This window comes from Procambarus clarkii, chromosome 52 (assembly GCF_040958095.1).
Source record: "Procambarus clarkii isolate CNS0578487 chromosome 52, FALCON_Pclarkii_2.0, whole genome shotgun sequence".
NCBI lineage: Eukaryota > Metazoa > Arthropoda > Malacostraca > Decapoda > Cambaridae > Procambarus > Procambarus clarkii.
Genome location: NC_091201.1, coordinates 21,509,796 through 21,534,664, shown reverse-complemented (window position 1 = coordinate 21,534,664; position 24,869 = coordinate 21,509,796). Strand labels below are relative to the sequence as shown.

At 43.0% G+C, this 24,869-nt stretch overlaps 1 protein-coding gene across 1 annotated transcript in view; it reads right to left on the bottom strand.

Moving 5' to 3' along the window:
* Positions 1–24,869, bottom strand: part of LOC123763674 (integrin alpha-8) — a 293,676-nt gene that overhangs the window by 116,096 nt on the left and 152,711 nt on the right. The window contains 1 exon segment of the mRNA XM_069304445.1: positions 10,720–10,898. Coding sequence (XP_069160546.1) covers positions 10,720–10,898 — 179 coding nt within the window.

Sequence of the window (24,869 nt, the reverse complement as noted above, 5' to 3'; positions counted from 1 at the left end):
ATTATGTCACATATGCACTTATTAAATAAGCCAATATTGATTGTAAGCAAGTGCGAGAACGGGTTGGGAAAATGGTTAACCACACCAACAAAGGGAGGACAAAGGGGCACGGATGGAACCAAGGTCGAAGTGACCAGCGCCCCCAAGTCCGAGTCCCTATAACCAAAATGGGGCACTTGACAGGGTAACCAACCATGCACATTACAGCAACCTAAACCTAGCATGCAATGCGCGACCCGCTTGATCTCTAACCTCAGCTATAGCATGGATTAATTGGAGTACGAGAAGAGAACAAGTCTCACAAGACTCCGGGTCAAAGATGTTGTCGTCCCAACAAGCAGCATGACAGAGGCAGTACAGGTGATCGTCACCCTGAGACAAGGCCAACGAGCAAACCTCGAACTCGCACAAGGCGAGACGGGACTCTGAAGACTCGTGCATCACGGTTAACTAATCCCCGACGGGGTTTCCCAGGGCCCACAGGGGTTTATGTTCCTTCGGGAAACCCAGGCGCTGGACCGCCAAAGCCAGTTGTATCCCCGTAACATATCTGAGCAAACTGGCCCCTGTGAAGTGAGCAACCCAGGAGGTCCAGAGAAGGTACGGGCAAAAAAACAAATTAAAGAAAGAACGAAAAAACTCCGAGGAAGCACCTCAACACGGGGGGACCAGAAAGAATCATGGAATTATGCAAACTGGGCCGCCCAGTGTGTCTCAACCAGCAAACAACCACTCCCTACCCAGGGTCAAACGAAAGTACCGGGATCCAAGGTGACCCCAAGGATTAGGTAGCAATCAAGCATACCCTATGGGAATGGGGACCCAAAGGTCCCGGAGAAGGGAACTCTGAATTCCAAGGGCGTACTTACAGGGCGACTAGGGAAGGGAACCCTAAGCGCATGCAGCCCTTGGTACAAACTCCTTGCCACCGGCAACACACAGAAGTAACACCAGCAGGGTGAAGCCAAGCAGGTAACCGAGGCCAGATTAGGCATCCACCCAGTATAGCTTCATCCTCCAAACAGACGGTTCGGCTGCCGGCTCGGTGGGCCAGGTCCCATCTCCCTCTCCCGGGTTTGTGGCCCGAACGAGCGGCTCTCGGTGTGATGACGTGTTGCTTATTAGATTTTTTTCTTTGGGGAAGTTTCTAGCCTCTGTTCGGTCTTAGGATGCAATATTTGTACCAGGAAGGGTCTGTTTTGAAGCGCCTACCTTTCTAGGTGCTCAACCCCGGTCGATGGCAGACGTGAATACTTTTATACATAAGATTTTCATAGACCATTTCTTCCTTCGCCTCTTTGAGGGGACCATGTTCCAGCTAGTGATCCCCGGTAGACATTACAACTCTATAAAACTGAAGCCCAGTAGTAATATCAGTCCAATAGTCCCAGGGAGCCCTCCCTAAAATCAGATATAATGTTTCCCTCAACTCTCCTCTCATTATACTACTTGCTAATCTATCCCTATCTTACATACGGTATCTGTGCATGAGGTTCATCCATTGCAAATTACCTCAATCCCATCATCACCAAGTATAACTCTGTAACCAGAACAATAACACTCTTAACATACTTAACATGAGAGGCTAAATGAAGACTACTTGACCTGGGGGTGGGGGGTTAGAGGAAGAATACTTAACGTGAAGAGTTAGAGGAAGACTACTTAATGTGAGGGGGATTGAGCAAGACTATATAATGTGAGGGGGGGATTGAGCAAGACTAAATAATGTTTATTGGCTAGAGGAAAATGACTTAACATAGGGTTTTACAGAACCCTGGCTATGTACTCAACATAAGACCCCTGGCTATGTACTCAACTTGGGAATCCTGGCTACATATCTAATATGAGAGCCCTGACTTTTAACATGAGAACCCTGGCTATGCATTTAAGATAAGAACCCGGGCTATGTAATCAACATGAGAACCCTGGTTGTGTATTCAACATTAGAACCCTGGCTATGTATTCAACATGAGAACCCTGGCTATGTATTCAACATGAGAACCTTGGTTGTGTATTCAACATTAGAACCCCTAGCTGTACATTCAACATGAGAACCCTAGCTGTGTATTCAACATGAGAACCCTAGCTGTGTATTCAACATGAGAACCCTGGCTATGCATTTAACATAAGAACATGGGCTATGTAATCAACATGAGAACCCTGGCTATGTTTTCATCATGAGACTCTTGGCTCTCAACGTTAGAACCTTGGCTTGTAAAATAAAAGGGCAGCAGAGACAAAGCAAAGTCAATAAAGAAATGAAACATGATGAAAAGTGTACATAAATGGACTTGCCAGTGTGACAGCAGATTTTCATTTTGAACTGCAATTTAAGGCAAAAATTGTCCCAGCCTTTTATGTAGGAAACTACTTGTACTCAGAAACTAGCCCATCATCATATTAATAAGCACAAACATTTTGTTAATGTTCACAAGCATCATACTACTTCATAAACACCAGAATACTGCATAAAAAAACAACAACAGCGTAATGTAATGAAACGCCATTTTCTTGGCCTTGGAGGCTCACTGGAGCTATCAGGCTAATGTGTTATATGTTAGACCGGGACATTAGCTATGGAGTTCCACCTTCCAGGGACCACGAGCCAGAACCTGGCCCCATCAGAGAGGTTTCAGGGAGCAATAGCCCTGGAAAACACCCTGTCATAGGGGTTTTTCCTCATCTGCCATCGACCGGGGTTAGATACCCAGAAATGTAGGCGTAAGAAAACAAACCCCCACATGGTAGAAAACTAACAAAAAAAGAGAGAGAGGTAGAACTCCCTCCAATCCCAAGGAAACAAGCTAACAAGCAAACGTCGCAATTTACTGCAGCCCCGCTCGTCTGCTCAGCACTCCCCTCCCGGAGGGGGAAAGGGGGCCCCCTGGACCAACCACGCCGGCTACTCAGGCCTTCAGTTCGAAAGCAAAGAATCAAAACAACGCTAAAAACCTCCAACCGGAGGGAGGGATGCATGCCAGGGAGCCTCCGGGGCTCGCCCAGAAAATGATGTTTTATTACATTCAACGCTGGTTTACTTTGGAAAGCCCCTACGGCTCCCTGGAGCTACGGCTCCCTGGAGCTACGGCTCCCTGGAGCTACGGCTCCCTGGAGCTACGGCTCCCTGGAGCTACGGCTCCCTGGAGCTACGGCTCCCTGGAGCTACGGCTCCCTGGAGCTACGGCTCCCTGGAGCTACGGCTCCCTGGAGCTACGGCTCCCTGGAGCTACGGCTCCCTGGAGCTACATACCCAAAGAGAAGGAAAAGATGGACTTACCCGGGTGGGGGCTGCCACAAACTCCTCAATGCAAAGTCGAGACAACAGGCTGCATCATGCGACCCAGAAAACAAAAGGAACGCCCAGGAGCAGGCACGTACACCAAATAACGGGCGGCTAAGACCCTGTTCGACCTTCAAAATCCCCGCCCCCGAATGTCAGCGCAAGACAGTTTGCCAAATATGACAGCCAAGCAGCAAACTTCCTAACGTCAGTGGGCACGAGGTTAGACCGCAGGCTGGCTTGACTTAATAACCATGCAGTAGATCCTGGGAGACCCGAGCCCTGGAACAAGGAATGAGGAAAACAGAATCAACCCAAAGTGCATCCACAGCCACCGCAGCCAAAGCACGCAGGTAACTGGGGAGAGGTGCAACCGGACACAACACATGATGTACCCCTGGGCTGAACAACCAAGCATTAATGACCCAAAGACCACTCCGGAAAGCAGTCGTCTCGCTCTTTGCTAGAGAAGATGGCTGAAACCAAACAAACCTACCACCAGGACCAAAAGAGCAGAAGCCCCTGCACCGGATGAGAGTACGAAGCTCCCCGACCCGATCCCCAGAGGCCAATGCCAACTAAAATTTGGCATTTCCAAGGCTCTTGGAATGAACCTTGGAAAAACAATCCTGAAACGAAGGGGCCAACACAAACCATGGAGAGGAAAAATAGGAGAGCACCCTGTCCAAGGAGCAGGAAGGCTCAGGTAGCGCATGAGTAGGCTAGAAGCAAAACAAAGCATGCGAAAGCTTACAGAACAGGGCAGAAGGAGACATCCACCCCAAACGCAAGCTGGAGTGGCTCCGCCAGCACCGCATGATACGAGACGTCAGTATTAGGCATCAAATGATGATCCTGAAAAAGCCAAGGAAGGAACAGACAAGACAACCCGATCCGAAATAGAAGACAACCTATGAAGAGAGAAAATGGCAAAAAGAACGCCGGAAAACTTCATACTGTCGCCGAGACGCCACGTACCAGAATCAGGTCCGTACCAGACCACGTACCAGACCGGTCCGACCTGCTGAAATAGGCGGAGCCGCGAGAAACGCCCCACGTTCACACACTGAGCAAGCAGTGCCTGAAAACAAGGCTGGGCCGGCACTAAGGGGCCACGAGGACTACCCTCCAAGGGTAGGACTCCAACCGAGCCAGAACCCAAATCAACAGCTGGACCGGGGAAAAGACGTACAGGTAACCCCACCTCGACCAGTCCTGCCGAAAGGCGTCCATTGCAACAGCCTCACAGTCAGGGATGGGCGCCACATAGGTTGGGAGACACCGAGACTATGCCGATGCAAAGAGGTCCACTTCCAGGAGTCCGTACACCCTGCAGAGCCAATGAAAAGTGTTGGCGTCGATCGTCCATTCCGTAGACAGGGGAATGAACTGAGACAGGCCATCCACAGACACTTCCCAGATATGACCCGCACAGAGAGCCAAACTCCGAGAAGCCAGCAGACGAGCCACTCGAAGGGAGCAGCCCCAAGGAGGCAACAAAATGAAGAGAACCACAGCGGTTCAGGCAATGATCCACCGGGGGAACAGTCCGAATGAAGCCGGATGGTCGAACCCCGAGCAACCCGAACCCTCTGAAGTGAAAACCAGACCGCTGCGAACTCGACCACTGTGCTGTGAACCTGACGCATTCCGGGTCGAAGGTATCACCGACCCAACAGGTAGAATGACGGATGCAAACGAGATGACTGTCACCCTGAATAAGGGCACACAGCAACCTTCAAACCTGCACAAGGCAGGTTGGAACCCAGAAGACGCATTCATCGGTCCACCGAGCCCCGACAGGGTTTTCCATGGCCCATAGGGTGTCGACTACTGGGAAGCTTGGGCAAGGTGTTGCTGACCGGTTAAGAACCCAAAGCTTACACGGGGAGAAGTACAACATTGAAACCCCTGCGACGTGTACACTCACGAGGGCCTAGCAGAATGCCACCAAAATATTATCAGTGGAACTATAGTCCACAATAGGCAGACTCCCAACAGGCAAATGAAAACAAAAAGAAAAGAAAAACCCCTCGCAAAAATACAAAGTCTCCAGAGGCAATAGGAACCGGCTGCCGCTTAGGTTGCAGGCTGCGCAACACCTGCTGGCTGAGTAGCTTGCGTGGGAGGTCCGGGGCCCCCTCTTTCCCTCCTCTTGGGGAGGGGAGGGCTTCACAGACGAGCGGTGCGACAGTAGTTTTGTGACGTTTGCTTGTTTCCTTGAGATTGGAGGGAGGTCTACCTCTCCTTTCGGTTTTGTTGTTAATTCTTACCATGTGGGGTAGGTTTTGTTATGCCTACCTTTCTGGGTTCCTAACCCTGGTCGATGGCAGATAAGGAAAAATTCCAACCACAGGGGGGGGTTTTCCAGGACCATTGCTCCCTGAAACCTCTCTGAATGGGCCAGGATCTGACTCGTGGTCCCTGGTAGGTGGAACTCCATAGCTAATGTCCCAGTCTAATATAAAACACATTAGCTCGATAGCTCCAGGTCGTCATAGGGGCTCCCCACAGAAAAGGATGACAGGCAAGATGCACTGAACTACAGGCCAGTGTCCCTAACATGTATACTATGCAAGGTGATAAAAATCATGGGAAAACCTAGTAACAAATCTGAAGACAAGGGACTTCGTGACGCACCACCATAATGGGTTTAAGGATAGCTAATCTTGCCTCACAGGTCTAATAGAATTCTGCATTCAGGTTACCTGCGATCAGGTGACAAAGATTAAGCAAGACAGAGAAGGGTGGGCAGACTGCATTTTCTTGGATTGTCAGAAAGCTTTAGACACAGCACCCCATAAGAGGCTGGTGCATAAGTTGGAGAAACAGGCAAAAGTAACTGGTAGGGTGCTCCAGTGGATAAGGGAATACGTAAGCAATAGGAAGGGAAGAGTTACAGTGACGGGCGAGACATCAAAATGGCATGATGTAACCAGCGGAGTCCCACGAGGTTCTGTACTCAGACCTATCCTGTTTCTGGTATACGAAAATGATCTTCCAGAGCATATAGACTCATTCCTCTCAATGTTTACTAATGATACAAATTACGAGGACTATTTTCTGAGAAATTATGAGAAGGATAATATTTTGCCGAGGGTAATTATATGCAAGATCTCTATATTCTAACAGCTGCAACCACCCTCACATCTAGGTCTTTGATAATTACTGGAAAGAATTATCCACAATCCGTAAGGGAAAAGTCAGGAACATGAAACACAGAGACTTAATCTTTCTCTTGATAATCATTTGTAAAATAGATGCTTAATTATTATTAATTACTGCAACTTGGTTGAGTAAGTAATTATCAAAGAAGGCACCAAACCGGAAGGCTATGTAGCATCAAACTTTGTTGAGTATTACATTAGTTATCTTAATTATGATATGGCTTAGAGAATCACTGATAATATGACAAAGACCAAGCAAGCTGCAGCTGATATATGCTCACTTTACTGACAAAAGGGTAAAGCCCTGAAATACCAAGTGAAACTTTAACATAAATTTTATAAATAAAATAAATTATTCCAGATTCTAAATATTTCTACAAAAGACTTAATGGTGTTATCTACAGTGAATATAACTCAGGGGTGTTCACCTTAACCCTGCCATTATCCAGCAAGTTGTAAAGCTGGAATCCATGCCATGTTTGTCTATCAGCTCCTCCTGGAGATGTCTCTGTCCTGACAATACCACACTCCCACACATGGTCTTAATCCACACTAATTTTCTCTAAGTTCTCACATTAAACTTGCTATGAACCATAACCTCTGGCACCTAACCATGCCTCTAGGGGGACCAATCACAAGCCCAGGGAACCTGTAGGCCTACCGCGGGACGTGGCTTGGGACATGAGGTTCAAGCGTTTCCATGGGAGACCCTAGTGCCTGCTGAAAATCTAGACGCCAGAGTGACAGGATGGGTCTTGAGGGGTACTCTGGATCCCAGTACATAATTTGTCACTGCCCTAAAGTAATGACCCCAATTACCTGTCCTGGGCACCACGAGGGAATTCTCAGTGAAGCATCAGAAACACAAATACTTAATAATGGAGGACTTTAACCATTAAAACATACACATTTATAAACATGGGTAAATATAACATCACAAGCAGGAGAATTTTTAGACCTGTTGCAAAACTCCTTTCTCATATAGCATGTGGTAGAGCCCACTCATGGTAGCAGCATTCCTAGATCTGGTGCTAACATAAGAAGAGAGCAATCAAATTCTGGTCGGGGAAAAGCCAACTCCATCATGTGATCAAAATAGTTTAAGATGGACTGTGAGTATAAAAACCCACATAAATGCGGGATAACGCATTTCTAGATTACCATCAAGGAAACTTATCAAGGAATGAGAGCGGAACTGCAAAACATCTCCAGGAGGAGCTGATAGGCAAACATGGCATGGAAGCATCAAGGAAAATTTCATTACAGAACTTCTTAAAAAAATCAGCGTTGAATGTAATGAAACATCATCTTCTGGGACGAGCTCCCCATAGATATATGTACCAAAAAGGAGAAAGAAAAGAAAGGGAACAAGATGGATGACACAGGTTGTAAAGCTAGCATTGATAATCAAGCGGAACCTCTGAAGAACGTATAAATCCACGCTGAACTTCATTGATTCTGAGATATACAAAAGGGCACTAAACTCAACTCCCAGAAAATCAGATTAGACAAAAGAAACATATTAAGATAACATTGCCCAAAACAAAGAAAAATCCAAAATCATTCTATGCCTATATAAGAAATAAAACGAAAACAAATGATTCTGTAGAACCCTTAATAGATGAGCCTACCCAAGTTATAATGGATGACAAAAGGGAAGCTAACACTCTAAATTAATATTTTACAGTTAGTGTTTACACTATAGAGGTTAGACGACGTCCCATCACCCACAGAAATGTATGCAAGCGAAGAGAACCAATATAGGGATATACCCATAACATGAGCTATAATCAGGAAGAACATAGACAAACTAAAAGACACAAAATCCCCAGGTGTGGATGGAATCCAATCCAGAGTTATAAAGGAACTGGCAGAAGATGTATGCCTACCGCTATGCAAGTAACACTCTTGATGAGCTATTTCCAAAATTCAATGTACATCGTCACAACAATGGGCTCGAGACCAACCACAAGTACAGTTTCTAAATTAAGCAACTGACATATGTGGAGAGCTAGTGTCACAATTTATAAGGTTATCCTGTACACCGGACTCCCCCGTCCAGTGAGCAATCGTGGATAGGCTACAATCACCACCTACAGTTAGCAAACTGGGAGTATTTGGCCAATACGTCTGGCAGCAGATCATTTTGAATGGAAATATGCAAATGTCATCACACATCTGCAAGCTCATGGAGATAACTTTTCAGCTAGGGAATCATTCACCATCTTTCAGTGAACAATCTTGTGCAAACGACCTAACATGGGTTTGTTATACATAGATCCTGCCTTACAAACCTGCTCACATTTCTGGAAACGGTCACCAGCTACTCAGACACAGACCGTTGTGGTGGATGTAGTATACATGGATTTTGCTAAAGTCTTTGATAAGATACCAAATGAAAGACTGGCAAGAAAATTACAGGGCCCATGGAATAAATTTTAGAGAACTAGAATGGATAATGCAATGATTGAAACAAAGAAACCAGAGTCGTGCTAAATGGAATCGAATCTGAATGGATAAATGTGGAAAGTTAAGTACAACAGGGGGTCCATTTTGGGGCCCCTTTTTTGTCATTTATATTAATGACATAAATGAGAATATTACAAACCACATCATCAAATTTGCCGATGACAAAATTTATGGTAGAGTAAGAAATGATAAAGATATTGAACCCTTACTAAAAGATCTACATGAACTCGACAAATGGCTGGCAAATACTTTTTAATATCGACAAATGCAAGACCCTGCATGTGGGGCATAATAACCCACGCCACACCTACTAAATCAATGCCATCACATTGCAGCAGATTGATGAAGAAAAGGACCTGAGGGTCAAAATCCACCACTCACTAAAAGTTGCACAACAGGTAGAACAGCTGTCAGAAAAGCTAAGCAAACCCTTGGAATAATCAAGCATATCCTTGACATTAGGGAAAAGAAGGTAATGATTTAACAGTATAAATCTCTTGTGTGCCTCCATTTGGACTACTGTATCCAGGAGTAGAGACCTCACTTACAGGACACAACTTCTCTGGAGAAAGTGCAACAAAAGTCATTCCAGAGCCAAGTCATTTTTTGTATCAGGAACGGGTTGAGGGCCACATGCCTAACAACACTGTAAACCAAGCATGACCGGGCGGATTTCACTGAAACTTTTAAAAATACTGAACAATGAGGATGTTGATCCTGAAAAATTCTTCTAAAAGGCAGATGTAACACAAACAAGGAGCAATGGTTTCAAGCTCAACAAGCCACAATGTAGGACTGAGAATAGGAGATGCTTTTTCACCCACAGGGTTATAAACCCATAGAACCACCTACCTGCTGAACCCACAAACACCACAACTCTGTTAGGTTGTAAAATCCACCTGGGATCATCAAGGAAAATGGGGGGGGGGGGGGACCAATAACAAGCCACTGGCTTCCTGTTGCCGTCGAGGTCACTAGTGTTAGAGGCCCTCAGATAAATCAGGAAAAATTAAGTAGAGGAGAATTGGGAGAATTTTTAGAGTTCTTACATTCTTGAAAGAGTCTATATACTTAAGAATGTACATACTTGTGTACATACTGTACACAATCATCATACTACTGTCCATAAATTTTTTACTACTGTACACAGACATTATACTATTGTGCACATACATTATACTACTGTACACAAGCATCATGCTACTGTACATAAACATCACACTACTGTACATAAACATCATGCTACTATATATAAACATCATACTACTGTACATAAACATCATACTACTGTACATAAACTTTATCCTACTATATATTTAACATTATACTACTGTACATAAACATCACACTACTGTACATAAACATTATACTACTGTACATAAACATCATACTACTGTACATAAACATTATACTACTGTACATAAACATTATACTACTGTACATAAACATCATGCTACTATATAAAAACATCATGCTACTATGCACAAACTGATGCATTCTTGGGATAAGCATTTTAGATGAAGTCTTGTGTATTTAATTCATTTTCAAGTGTAAGCAATTTATTAAGTCCATCGTTTGACAAATTAATAGTTAATAGTTTACAAATAATGTTAATGTCAATCTTTGCTATTGAAGGCAAAAAATTAAGCACATTAAAATAATTAGTCGCATTTAAAATAATTTAACGATTTTTTCAGAATCTTGAAAATAATTGTATTGATTGCCCATAAATAAATTTTGCTCCATAAATATCAGATAAAACTTTTCACTGCCATATTCTCTTAAAATAAGCTAGTTACATACTTTGTTAAGTCTAATGATGCTACCACTTTTATTGGAATTTGGAAAGCTTTGACTGCCTCATCAGGGTTGGATAATGCAGAGGAGGTTTTCACAGTGGCTGTGATGTTGAAGAATGTGTCATGAGTTTCCAGAGAACTGAAGAAACTTGTAGAAGGAGTCACGTACAGATTAAAGTCCACCTGCAAGAAAAATTGACTTAATAGTGTAATAACTAAGAACTAAGTCAACTCTTATACCAAGAACAGTTGAGGTCCACAGGGATAACAACACTGCGAACCAGGCATGACAGAGCGGATCTCATTGAAACTTAAAATACTGAACAGTTTGGAGGGTATTGATCCAGACAATTCCTTCAAAGGGTCAGAAGTAACACAAACAAGGAGCCACGGTTTCCAGCTCAACAAGCTACAATGTAGGACTGAAAACAAGAGATGCTTTTTTACCCATTGGGTTATTAACCCGTGGAACCGTCTATCCAATTTAACCGTAAATGCCAAAACACTGCTGAATTTCAAAACCTAGCTCCATAAAATCATCAATACAAATGGGGGACCTCTGACAAGCTTTGTCTTTATCAAGGCCACTAAAGAGAGATAGTGGCCCTCAGGTGAATAGTGATAATATATAATACAAGAAAAATAAGTATAACAAAATATTTCTCGGCAGTCGGTGACCCCTTGCAAGTTGCAATTGGAAAGCCCTCGACACATTTTAGTAAAACATGAATAGTAAGTATACTCAGTGGTGTAGTGCTGCCAGAGCGCCACTCTGACCCCTCTGCAAGTGAATGATGGAATGGGAGAAAGGGAGAGAGGATGAGGGGAAAGGGGAGATAATGGCTTGTGGGTGATGGTTAATCGTGGCAAGAAATATTAGTATTACATCACCAATAAGTTAATAATGTTATGATATTCGGTTTATTAAAGAGTCAATAATATATAAATTTGTATATAATTAAGAAAATAAACAGGCAGAATTGTACTGGTACAAATTTGGAAACATAATACCCGACATACGTGCTAGAAGATGGGACACCATGAGCATAACTCTCATCCTGTAACTATGCTTAGGTAATTACGAGAACATTTCCTGTCCATTTATGCGAGGCAAACTTGCCAACCTACCACTTTGTATACAAATATTCAGCGATAATGTTCATGGCTTTAGCAGTAGTTCATTAGACAGGAATTCTTTATTTATACAATAGTATATTTTAGTATTAAATACTAGGCAGGTAAAACGACAAAACTGCTACACTTAAAGTGTATAACAAATCACTGGTAATAGGAGAACTGCTCAAAATTTGGAAGACGACTAATGTAGATCCTGATATACAAGAAGGGGGATAGACAGGAGACACTGAACTACAGGCCAGTGTCCCTAACTTGCATACCATGCAAGCTGATGGGAAAGATTGTACGAAAAAGGCTAGTGGAAAATCTGGAGCGAAGGAACTTTGTAACACAACATCAGCATGGGTTCAGGGATGGCAAGTCATGTTTCACAGGATCAATTGAGTTCTATGACCAGGCAACAAAAATCAGGCAAGAAAGAGAGGGGTGGGCAGACTGCATATTTTTGGATTGCCAGACAGCCTTTGGCACAGTGCCGCATAATAGACTAGTGCACAAGTTGGAGATGCAGGCAGAAGTGAAAGGGAAAGTACTCAATTGGATAACGGAGTACCTAAGCAACAGAAGACAGCAAGTCACTGCGAGGGGTGAGGCATCAGACTGGCGAGGCATCATCACTGGAGTCCCACAGGCATCAGTCCTATAACCTGTACTGTTTTTGATATATGTAAATGATCTCCGAGAGGGAACAGACTCGTTCCTCTCATTGTTTGCTGATAATGCAAAAATTATGAGGAGGATTAAGACAGAGGAAGATAGTATAAGGCTACAAAGGCTACAAGATGACCAAGACAAACTGAATGAATGGTCCAACAAATGGCTACTAAAGTTCAACCCAAGCAAATGTAAGGTAATGAAACTATGCAGTGGAAACAGGAGATGCCAAAACTGTCTCCTGAAGCCCAGTTCAAAAGAATAACATCAGCAGCATATGCAGGGCTGGCTAACACCAGGACTGCTTTCAAGAACCTCTGTAAGGAATCCTTCCGAACCTTGTATACCACATATGTAAGACCAATCCTTGAGTATGTGGCCCCACCATGGAGCCCGGACCTTGTCAATCACAAGACAAAGCTGGAAAAAGTTCAGAGGTATGCCACTAGGCTAATTCTAGAACTAAGAGGCATGAGTTACGCGGAAAGGCTGCGTGAAATGCACCTCACGTAGCTGGAAGACAGGAGAGCTCGGAGAGACATGATCACTACCTACAAAATTCTCAGATGAATTGATAGGGTAGATAAAGATAACTGTTTAACACGGGTTGTATGCGAACAAGGTGACACAGGTAGAAACTGAGTACCCAAATGAGCCACAGGGACCTTAGAAAGAACTTTTTCAGTGTCATAGTAGTTAACAGATGGAATGCATTAGGCCGTAATGTGGTGGAGGCAGACTCCAATAATAGTGTTAAATGTAGATATGATAGTGCCCAGTAGGCTCAGGAATTTGTACACCAGTTGATTGACAGTTGAGAGGCGGGACTAAAGAGCCAGAGCTGAATCCCCGCAAGCACAATTAGGCGAGCACCACTAGGTGAGTACACAATTTTTCATAATTTAGTGCTCTTTGGGATGGTTCTAGCGTCTTGTGAAATACTGAGTTGGCAACTCTGCTGCTGTGTTTCAGTTGCATTAGTAAAGTGGTGGCTGGTGGTCCATAGATTTCTCTCTAATACATATGCATTTTTTCTCTCAAACAACCCAATCATGGCATCAAACCAAACAATGTTGACTTCCTTCTTTCATAAACAAAATGAGGAATACAAGAAGAATAACGTTCAGGAGACTGATAATAATAACAGTGAAAGTGGTAAAAGTTGAGTTTCCACTCCTTCTAGATCAAAATTTTAAACTGGATCCATCTGCAGTTCAGAAATTAATGATACTTTGAAGTCTATCCTGTATCTCTGTTCAGGTGTTTGGACTGAAGAAATGTGGAAGAAAAATAACGAATCCTATCCATGGTTAAACTTCAGGGATGATAAACTTGAGTGTAAAGTTTGTGCAAGTATTGCCAGGCAACTATTGAGCTGTTTCAATTATCATGGGTTTGATGACATATTTGAAACAGAACCGTGTTGCCTTGGCTAGTGATGGGGCAAGTGTCATGCTTGGTGTCAAATCTGGTGTTGCAACAATTCTCAAGGAACATTACTTTGATATAATAATCTGGCACTGTCTTGACCACTGCACTGCGCCGGCCAAGAAATCTTGTTAGCCCCTTACTGAACCAACCAAGAGAATTCTTTTTTATTTTTTCGTACACAGTCGAAACGCAATCGCAGTAGGTTGGGTACGAGATGGACGCCTAAGGCCTTCAATGAGGGGCGGTCATCTTGAAAATGTATCCCAGAATGCTCTAGGCCTTAGGGGATCCTCAGTTCTGACTGAGCATCCATAGCTGATGCATGAGCCTCCACCTCCCAATCGCCTGTGGGATGCGGTGTTGAAAGATCACTTTCTGAAGGGGAAATTGCAACTTTATTGTTTGAAGAAGAACAGGAATGTAATACTGATGACCGAGGGGAGGAGACCTAACACAAGTGTCCGAAGCATTCTGTGTCCAGTGAAACAGACACAAATAATGACGATACACTGATCGTGTCTCGATCAGGGCGAGCGGCGCATCATAGGTCATCGCCCATGCCAGTATTTACTCCACCACCTGCTCCATCTTCTATTTTTGACGAAAGTAATAGTGTTGATGAATCATTTTCTGGGTTCAATGATACTGCTTCTGATATAAGTAGCATAGATGTGCCAAGTGGTAGCGGCTGCTGTCACAGTGCTACTAGGCAAAGATCTGCTGTCTCAGCAGGTCACCCTGCCAAGTGCCGCCATGTCTCCCCTCGCGACAACACTGACGACAGTGTTGCCTCTACACCTACTTTCTCTGCTTGCCCTGCTAGTATATAATGTAAAAGACCTGCAACTCCTGCCCAAAGGAGATTTATTGCAAGAAAATGCACCTGTGGAGTCGCTCGTGGTGGTGCTCCCAGTACAAGGAGCACGGCTGAATATTTGTGGGAAGACTGTAATATCTTTCTACCACATGAACCTCAATTTGATGCTAGTGATGTGGGGGTTCCACCCACATTCCCGTTCACAGGTGAGGACATGATGGAAAGTGATTATTTTATGTCATATTTTGATGAGCAATTCATGCTACATCTTGAAGAAACATACAGGTATACAGGGCAACTCATTGCAGGTTGCTTATTACCTGCTTCACGTATGATACGTTGGAAGGACACCACCGTGGCTGAGTTGTATGTGTTCTTTGTTCCGCGTATGCTCATGAAACATTCGGTGAAACACGTAATAAAAGATTATTGGAACAAAGAGTGCGCTGTTCCAACCCAGTGGTCAACAAGTACATGTCACGAGACAGGTTCCTGATACGGTGCCTATACTTTGAAAACCTTGCACATGTTGATAGAAATGACCGACTTTGGAGAGTGCGAAAAGTGTTCAGTGATCTCAAAGGGAAATTTCGTGATTATTTTGTACCTGGACAGAATCTTGTCATTGATGAATCCCTAGTTCTTTTCAAGCGACGTCTTCTCTTCAAACAGCACATCCCATCGAAACGGCACCGTTTTGGCCTCAAATTCTTTGTACTGTGCGATTGTAAAACCGGAATTGTGATCAATATGATGATATATTCCGGTACAGACGTAGACATACCCGCACAAGTTCTTCATGGGTTTCCTGGCAGTGTGGTGAAGACGCTCATGGAACCACTGCTGAACAAGGAGCACATTCTGTACACTGACAATTATTATACGAGCCTCTTGCTAACAAAGTTCTTGCTTGAACATGACATGGTAGTGTGTGGGACTGAAAAAAAACAAATAGGAAAGAAATGCCAGCTTTTTAAATAATATTGGTGTAAGTGATTGTGAATTTAGAAAATGTGGCAAGTTCTTATCAGTGCGTTGGAGAGACAGACGTGAAGTAAATATGTTATCAACTATTCACACTGGTGAAATGCATGCAAGTGGCAAAGTGATGTATATAACTGATGGAACATTGTATAAGCCAGATTGTGTCATTGACTATAATATAAATATGAGACTCGCAGATAAACGTGACATGTTGGGTGGTTCCGTCGAGTCCATAGATGCGTAAAGTAGACAAGGAAATTCTTCTTTCATCTTGTTGACGTAATAGTGCTCAACTGTTTCAACATGTATTTGGTGAAAACAGGCAAAACACTATCAATTCGAGTTTTTAGTCAGGCTCTGGTGTCCCAATTACTCGTAAAGTATGGCAAAGAAGACAGTGTCAGGACAGTTGTTCATGAACCAATAACACCACATTTAGTTTCCAACTAAATGTGGTGGTACTAAAGATTTCTTAACAATTAACAAGCTTGCCTACCTACCACCTACAGGAACTAAAGCCAAAGGTGTTTGTGAGTGCATAGTTAGCAAGCACTCAGAAAGAAAACCCAGGAAGCGAAAAATGTGTGCGTAACATGTGTGTCGAGTGCAAAGTCGTGCTCTGTCTCAAATTGCTTCTTTGAACATCCAACACTTCCCAAGTACTGAGTTTGTAATACAGTGTTAGAGTTTAAATAGTGTGTAAAACTGTATATATTCAAATTTTAGTAAATTTTGAAAATGTAATATTGTGACAATAAACATTTATTGTGGACACGTTACTGACACATGTACTGCATTTCCATGGAACATTATGTATATTCTACTGTTTACATATTGTAAAGAACACAAATGTGCATCATATACGATCATAAAAAAACAAATAAAAATCGAATTGGAAATACAAAGAACAAATATTAGACTATATAATTGAAGCAGGCGGGAGCTTCACTCACGAGTGCACAGCAAATGATGATGTCACTCGCTCCCCCCTTCTCCATGCCCCTACAGCCAGAGTGGAATGTGTTAGTTCTTTTTACATATAAGTGTTCAGGGAAGGGAACTGATCATTTTACAAAGATAAACAAAAAAATTTGCAAAAACTTAATTTTCGTCATTTTCGGCCCATTAACCCTTAAACTGTGCGACACATCAATAGATGGTGTGAATAACTGTCGCAAAATTGTGCACCACAGCTATTGATGTGTTGGAGTACAGTGCAAGATTTAAAAGTCCCGCAGCTACACGGGGCTCACATCAGCTTCCTTGGGGCTCTAGTAAATAGACGCCATTTAAAAATAAAATTATGGGCAACATTCCCGGGTGAGAGAGCCTCAGTAATGACTGACCCACCAAGGCTTGTGCATGCAGCATGAACTAACACCACTGCTGTTCAGCTTGTGACCACAGCATCGCCTAAAAATGTCAAAATAAATATGTAACTGGTATTATTTAGCGATGGTAGTATTACAGAAGACCCCTGACGGTGATAAAAAAGACCAGGATTCTGATAATAGCAAGATTGATGTGATAATTAATGCTGTGCTGTATGATGGGAGGAGTAATGCTAAGGAAGTTAGTGCCTGCTGACTGTGTGCCCACCTGTTATTGTCTGCACTCATAATACCAGTTTAGTGGTTCACTATGGTGAACACAAATGAAGATTCTTATATATAACGTGTGAATATTGTGAGATAACAGAAAAAGGAGTATGTTGGGAGGAGCCATTTTGGTGACAGAGGTGGTGTTGTCTGCTAGCTGTCACAGCTAGTAGACAAGGGACAAGAGACCCAATTGCGTCGTTGGGTCTCTTGTCATACAATTTTGTTGTGGGCTCTATGTTGTTTCCACACCATACCAACTTAGTTGTACAGTTATGGTGAACAAAACATATATATATATATATATATATATATATATATATATATATATATATATATATATATATATATATATATATGTCGTACCTAATAGCCAGAACGCACTTCTATGCCTACTATTCAAGACCCGATTTGCCTAATAAGCCAAGTTTTCATGAATTAATATATTTTCTCTAATTTTTTTCTTATGAAATGATAAAGCTACCCATTTCATTATGTATGAGGTCAATTTTTTTTTATTGGAGTTAAAAATAACGTAGATATATGACCGAACCTAACCAACCCTACCTAACCTAACCTAACCTATCTTTATAGGTTAGGTTAGGTTAGGTAGCCGAAAAAGTTAGGTTAGGTTAGGTTAGGTAGGTTAGGTAGTCGAAAAACAATTAATTCATGAAAACTTGGCTTATTAGGCAAATCGGGCCTTGAATAGTAGGCATAGAAGTGCGTTCTGGCTATTAGGTACGACATATATATATATATATATATATATATATATATATATATATATATGTCGTACCTAGTAGCCAGAACGCACTTCTCAGCCTACTATGCAAGGCCCGATTTGCCTAATAAGCCAAGTTTTCCTGAATTAATATATTTTCTCTAATTTTTTTCTTATGAAATGATAAAGATACCCATTTCATTATGTATGAGGTCAATTTTTTTTTATTGGAGTTAAAATTAACGTAGATATATGACCGAACCTAACCAACCCTACCTAACCTAACCTAACCTATCGTTATAGGTTAGGTTCGGTTAGGTAGCCGAAAAAGGTAGGTTAGGTTAGGTTAGGTAGGTTAGGTAGTTGAAAAAACATTAATTCATGAAAACTTGGCTTATTAAGCAAATCGGGCCTTGCATAGTAGGCTGAGAAGTGCGTTCTGGCTACTAGGTACGACATATATATATATATATATATATATATATATATATATATATATATATATATATATATATAGAGAGAGAGAGAGAGAGAGAGAGAGAGAGAGAGAGTGTGTGTATATAGTGTAAAAACAACCCAAACAGTATAGTGGGTGTAGGAATGTTGGCAAATAGGGGAGCATTAGCTGACTGTATGGTGACCTCAATTATTGGCCTGACTCACCATATCAGCTTAGTTGTACAGTTGGTTCACACATTTTATTATATAAATATAACGCACTACTCACTATTGAATAATATTGCTGCAAAACAACAAAGAAAAAATCAACCAGAGACATTGAAATAATTAGGTAATAATATCTTTGTAGGAACTCCTGCCTGACAGCTCAGGCAGAGCAGACTTCAGCCAATGCATGCAATGAGAGAGAGAGAGAGAGAGAGAGAGAGAGAGAGAGAGAGAGAGAGAGAGAGAGAGAGAGAGAGAGAGAGAGGGAGAGAGGGAGAGAGGGAGGGAGGGAGAGAGATAAAGAGAGAGAGATAGAGAGAGAGAGAGAGGGAGGGAGAGAGATAAAGAGAGAGAGATAGAGAGATAGAGAGAGAGAGGGAGGGAGGGAGAGAGATAAAGAGAGAGAGATAGAGAGATAGAGAGAGAGAGGGAGGGAGAGAGATAAAGAGAGAGAGATAGAGAGATAGAGATAGAGAGATAGAGAGAGAGAGAGAGAGAGGGAGGGAGAGGGATAAAGAGAGGGGGAGGGAGAGAGAGAGATAAAGAGAGATAGAGAGAGAGAGAGAGAGAGAGAGAGAGAGAGAGAGAGAGAGAGAGAGAGAGAGAGAGAGAGAGAGAGAGAGGGAGGGAGGGAGAGAGATAAAGAGAGAGAGATAGAGAGATAGAGAGGGAGGGAGGGAGAGAGATAAAGAGAGAGAGATAGAGAGATAGAGATAGAGAGATAGAGAGAGAGAGAGAGAGAGGGAGGGAGAGGGATAAAGAGAGGGGGAGGGAGAGAGAGAGATAAAGAGAGATAGAGAGAGAGAGAGAGTGGGAGAGAGAGGAGAGGAAAAAGTGGGAGAGAGAGAGAGAGAGAGGGGGAGAGTATGTGTAAGGGGGATGCGGGGGACTGGGGGGTGGGGGGGCAGTGGTGGCGACCAGGTGAGGTCAGGTCAGGTCAGATGGGGGGTAAGAGAGGAGGTGGGGTATAGTAGGGGCTTGGCTCTTTCCACAAAAGGTGTTAATCCTTTCTTCCCTGACTGAACGTTTGTGTGTGCTTATGTGTGTGCTTTTTTGCGTGTGCGTGCGTGCATATGTACGTGGGCGTGCGTGCGTGTGTCACGAGTCCCCTTAAGCGTAACCTCTACCTAAATGAGCCACGTTGAGATATTAAATATATATGATATCCTGAACAAGAATTTGATAATATTTTACCTCAATCTGTACACCCGATTAATTGACCAGAGAGGGGGTACATGCCAGTCTGCCTTTCTGCTCACACAACTAGATGAGTAAGGACGATGTATGATGACGATGGTTATCCGTCGTTGTCTCCCACTAGGTGATTCACTAAGTGCTAGTAGATTGATGATGTCGGTTCTTCTCTATCTGCACAAAGCTCTGGAGTCTAGTCACTGTATCGTTGTGTGACAGTTCACTAATTTACTTTACCACTGATCACAGTCACCACTCAACAAACACAATCAGGTAGTTCCACGGCGGGTCGACCCACCTGGTCTGTCAGGTCAGATCAGGTCACTTCACGCAGTCCTCCGCACTTATATGCTCCGGTGATGCCACTATCTCCACTTTGTTTCTTCGCACTATCGCTAGCGATATGACTATGCTATGTAGCACCCTGCTAGCTACACAATGCGAGAGGCCAAATACTATGATCTAGCCTCTATAATCCTTCAATGTCCCGAGAAATTGGCGAATTTCCGCGGACCTCACTTAATCGTGTGTGTCCCCTACCGTCTCCCGGCCTACTGTGTGTGTGTGTGTGTGTGTGTGTGTGTGTGTGTGTGTGTGTGTGTGTGTGTGTACTCACCTAGTTGTACTCACCTAGATGTGTTTGCGGGGGATGAGCTCTGGCTCTTTGGTCCCGCCTCTCAACTGTCAATCAACTGGTGTACAGATTCCTGAGCCTACTGGGCTCTATCATATCTACATTTAAAACTGCGTATGGAGTCAGCCTCCACCACATCTCTGCCTAATGCATTCCACCTGTTAACTACTCTGACACTGAAAAAGTTCTTTCTAGCGTCCTTGTGGGTCATTTGGGTACTCAGTTTCCACCTGTGTCCCCTTGTTCGCGTACCGCCAGTGTTGAATACTTTATCCTTGTCTACCTTGTCAATTTCCCTGAGGATTTTGTAGGTAGTGATCATGTCTCCCCTCACTCTTCTGTCTTCCAGTGTCGTAAGGTGCATTACTCACAGCCTTTCCTCGTAACTCATGCCTCTTAGTTCTGGGACTAGTCTAGTGGCATACCTCTGAACTTTTTCCAGCTTCGTCATGTGCTTGACAAGGTATGGGCTCCATGCTGGGGCCGCATACTCCAGGATTGGTCTTACATATGTGGTGTACAAGATTCTAAACGATTCCTTACACAGGTTCATGAAGGCTTTTCTGATGTTAGCCAGCCTCGCATGTGTGTGTGTATGTGTGTGAGTGGTTGAGTTTGTGCATGTGTGTGTGTGTTTGGAGAGTTGTTATAGAGGGGTATGAAGTGTTACTCAGAAGGGCCAATAGCTAGAATCAAGATGTATCAAAAATAGTGGGATAGATAGGCCCAGCCCCCAAAGAACATAGGTTCCTGTTAATGCTTGAAGGTTTTAGATTACAGATCTGTTGTCTAAAAGACAATCATCTACACCACTTCAACAGGATTCATGGATACACCTCAAACACTAACTTATTTATTAAACCCTCTAATAACCCCCCATATACATTACTATAGTATAAACACTTTACCTCACTATCTTACGTTAACTACCTTGGTCCACATAAACAGGATACGAGGCTTACACTTGGAAAAAACTAGGGTACAGTCTACTTGAAGAGAGGCACTCGAAAGGCTTGTTATGACATCACGTTTTATAAGAAACGTTATGACATCACGTTTTATACTAGTCTTTACAAATTCTCAAAACATGCATATTAAACGTTACTTAAAACGTGCCCAAAACAATGAAATGTCGTTTTTAGCACGTTTAGAAAACGCAAAAATGTTTGCTGGGACGCTCAGCTTTTCTTTTTGGCATTGGCCTCTGGGGGTCGGGTCGGAGAGCTTCGTGCTCTCCTCCGACACAGGGGATCCTGCTCAGTTCGTCCTGGTGGTAAGTTTGTTTGTTTGCAGCCTTTTCCTTCTTTTCTGGCGAAGAATGAGACTGCTGCTTTCCGGAGAGGTCCTTGAGTTGTTGATGCTTGGTTGGTTAGGCCAGGGGTGCATCATGTGTTGTGTTCGGTTGCGGAGCTCCGCCGCTACCTGTGTGCCACGTCTTCGGTGGCCGGGATCGTTTTTGACGTATGGGTTATATGGGACAACCCATACATTCCTTCGTTGTATGGGTTGACCAGGTTTCCCTTCCCTGTTCCATGGTTCGGGTCTCCTAGGTCGTCTGCAGTGTTATCGATCTAGCCAGCTTGCAGTCTATCCTCGTGCTCACGACGTTAGTAAGTTTGTTGCACTGGCTGCCGTTTTCGGTAACATGTCTTGGGCTGACATTCGAGCCTGGGGTTTTAACAGGTCGAACAGGATCCTGGCCGCTCGCTACCTTGTGAACATTCCTGGGCCAAGTTGGGAATGTGTTACATTGGGTCGGGGATTACCCCCAGTTGTCTCGACTTTGCATTGAGGAGCGAGGGCCGACCGCCTCCCGGGTAAGTTTCTCTAGTTTTTGTATTTGGGTAAATAGCTCTGGGGAGCCGATTTGGCTCCCACCGGAAAACCAGCGTTGAATGTAATGAAACACCATTTTTTGGGTGAGACCCAGAAGCTCTCTGGCATCCCTCCCTCCGGTCGGCGGTTTTTCTTTTCGCGTTTATGACATCCATCCTCAAAACTCCGGGGTAGATAGCTGGCGTGAGGGTCTGGGGCTTCCTCTTCCGTCTTCCAGGAAGGGGGCGGAAGGGAGGGGGGTTGCACAGAAAGTGGCACGATAATGTGGTGACTTTTTTCTGTTTTTCACGCAAAATCGTGAAGCGCAACGTGGTGACGTCTTGCTCGTTTTCATTTAGGGAGTTCTGTTCACTAGTTCGGCTTTCAGTAGCAATATTTTCACCAGAATAGGGATTAGGTTTGGGGGGCGCTTACCTTTCTGGGTGCCTGACCCAGTCGATGGCAGACATAGAATGCTTCTAACCACACGGGGGTTTCTACAGGACATTGCTCCTCGTGTCTCTCTGAGGGGGCCAGGTTCTGGCTCGTGGTGTCCGGTAAGCCTAAGAATTCCATTCACCTGATTGATGCCAGGGTCTAATACATTCATATCAGCCTGGATAGCTATGAGAAGCCTCCGGGTCTCACTCAGAAAATGGTGTTTCATTATATTCAACGCTGTTTTTTTTCTTTTTTTGCCGGACCTCCCGGCCCCATTGCGGCAAAAATATGCCACCTACGATTTTTTTGTATTATTTTTCCCATGATCAGGGAACACAAATGAACACTTTTATAACACAAAATTTGTATTTATATATTTTCCATTTCTTGCACCTGGATGTGTTACTGGCTATAATTGCAAGAGCAGCCCAGGGATTAAAGCCAGTGCATCACAGTGGTTAATCACATATTAGAATTTGCAGTAGACAATCCAGTGAAAGAAGTTCATGGAATTAATAATTTTCAAGCATTTTTGGACAAATTGTACTTAGTTTACAGTCGATCACCTCTAAATCAAGAGGTGTACCTCTTTTAATTTAGAGGTACAAAAAATATGTACCTCTTCCTCTAGTTCAGTGGAATACTGGGTAATATGCTATATCATGGCTGCGGTACCACCGATCGACAGATGATACCGGGACAAGAGTTACCTCAGGCCTCCGAAAACATCACACCTGACCCTTTGTGGAAACTATTGTGAAGCTTCTCACTTGTTGTATTTTGTGAGCACGAACTCCTTAAATTGATAAATTCATGATTGATGTTTTTTCTTTATTTGTTTGATAATTATATTTTATGATACTTGGTGAGTACAAACACGAAATACTTAATCGTGTGACATATATAGAAACAGGATAGGAAATAACAGGCTTTTGTCAGGTCCACCAGAGCTCCGGCACTTATAAAATTGGCACTGCACCCCTGACTATACTATGTATACACAGTATACATGGTACACAACATTACAGTCTATACTCATTATACATGTACAATTATACATAAATATGTATTTTTTAGTGTATAAATATACCATAAGATTTAAGTTAAAAGAATTAACCAAAGAAATTAGATACACATATGCAAACATCCCTCTCTGAATATGCACAGAATATATAATTTGTTTTCATTAATTTGTTCTCCACTGTTTGAAAAGCGACATGGTTGAAACTGCACCTCAAAAATGAATACTCTAGATGTCATAGATGTGTCAAGTTTGATGGGCATCATCAGATATCTACCTCTTCTATTAGTGGTACCAACTTCAATCCATATATATTCAAACGCGAGTTTTTCAACTTCAGAATGAAAAGTTGGCTATACTGAACGTAATTTCAAACTGATTCTTATCAATTTCACATATTATATGCCATGTATATATTTGTCAAATATATTTATGAAGTCCAATTTAATGTCTAATTTATTAAGTTATGAATTTCTAAATTGGAACATTTATGCAGAATTATCGATTGAATTTAAAGAAACTTTCTCAGAAATTAAAACCAATTTCATATATATAGTTATTACAGTTATGTTACAGTAGTATAACAGTTATTTAACTCCCAGAAACCTATTTACTGCAAGGTGAACACAATCATCAGGTGTAAGGTTTTCCCAGGCCAAAGCCATTCCCAGGATGCAACCCACAACAGTTGCCTAGTGCCTGGATAACTATTTCCTACTAGGTAATAATTATATTACCGGCGCCTGACAGCTGGGTGGACAGCGCTTCGGATTCGTAGTCCTGAGGTTCTGGGTTCGATCCCTAGTGGAGACGGAGACAAATGGGCAAAAATGTTTTTCATTCTGATGCCCATCTTACCTAGCAGTAAATAGGTACCTGGGAATTAGACAGATGCTACGGGCTGCTTTCCGGGGGGAGGGGGGGTGTAACAAAAAGGAGGCTTGGTCGAGGACCGGCCCACGGGGATGCTAAGCCCCAAAATCCTCTCAAGATAACCTCAAGATAGGTAAACAATAGCAATGGGTGTAAAGAATCAAG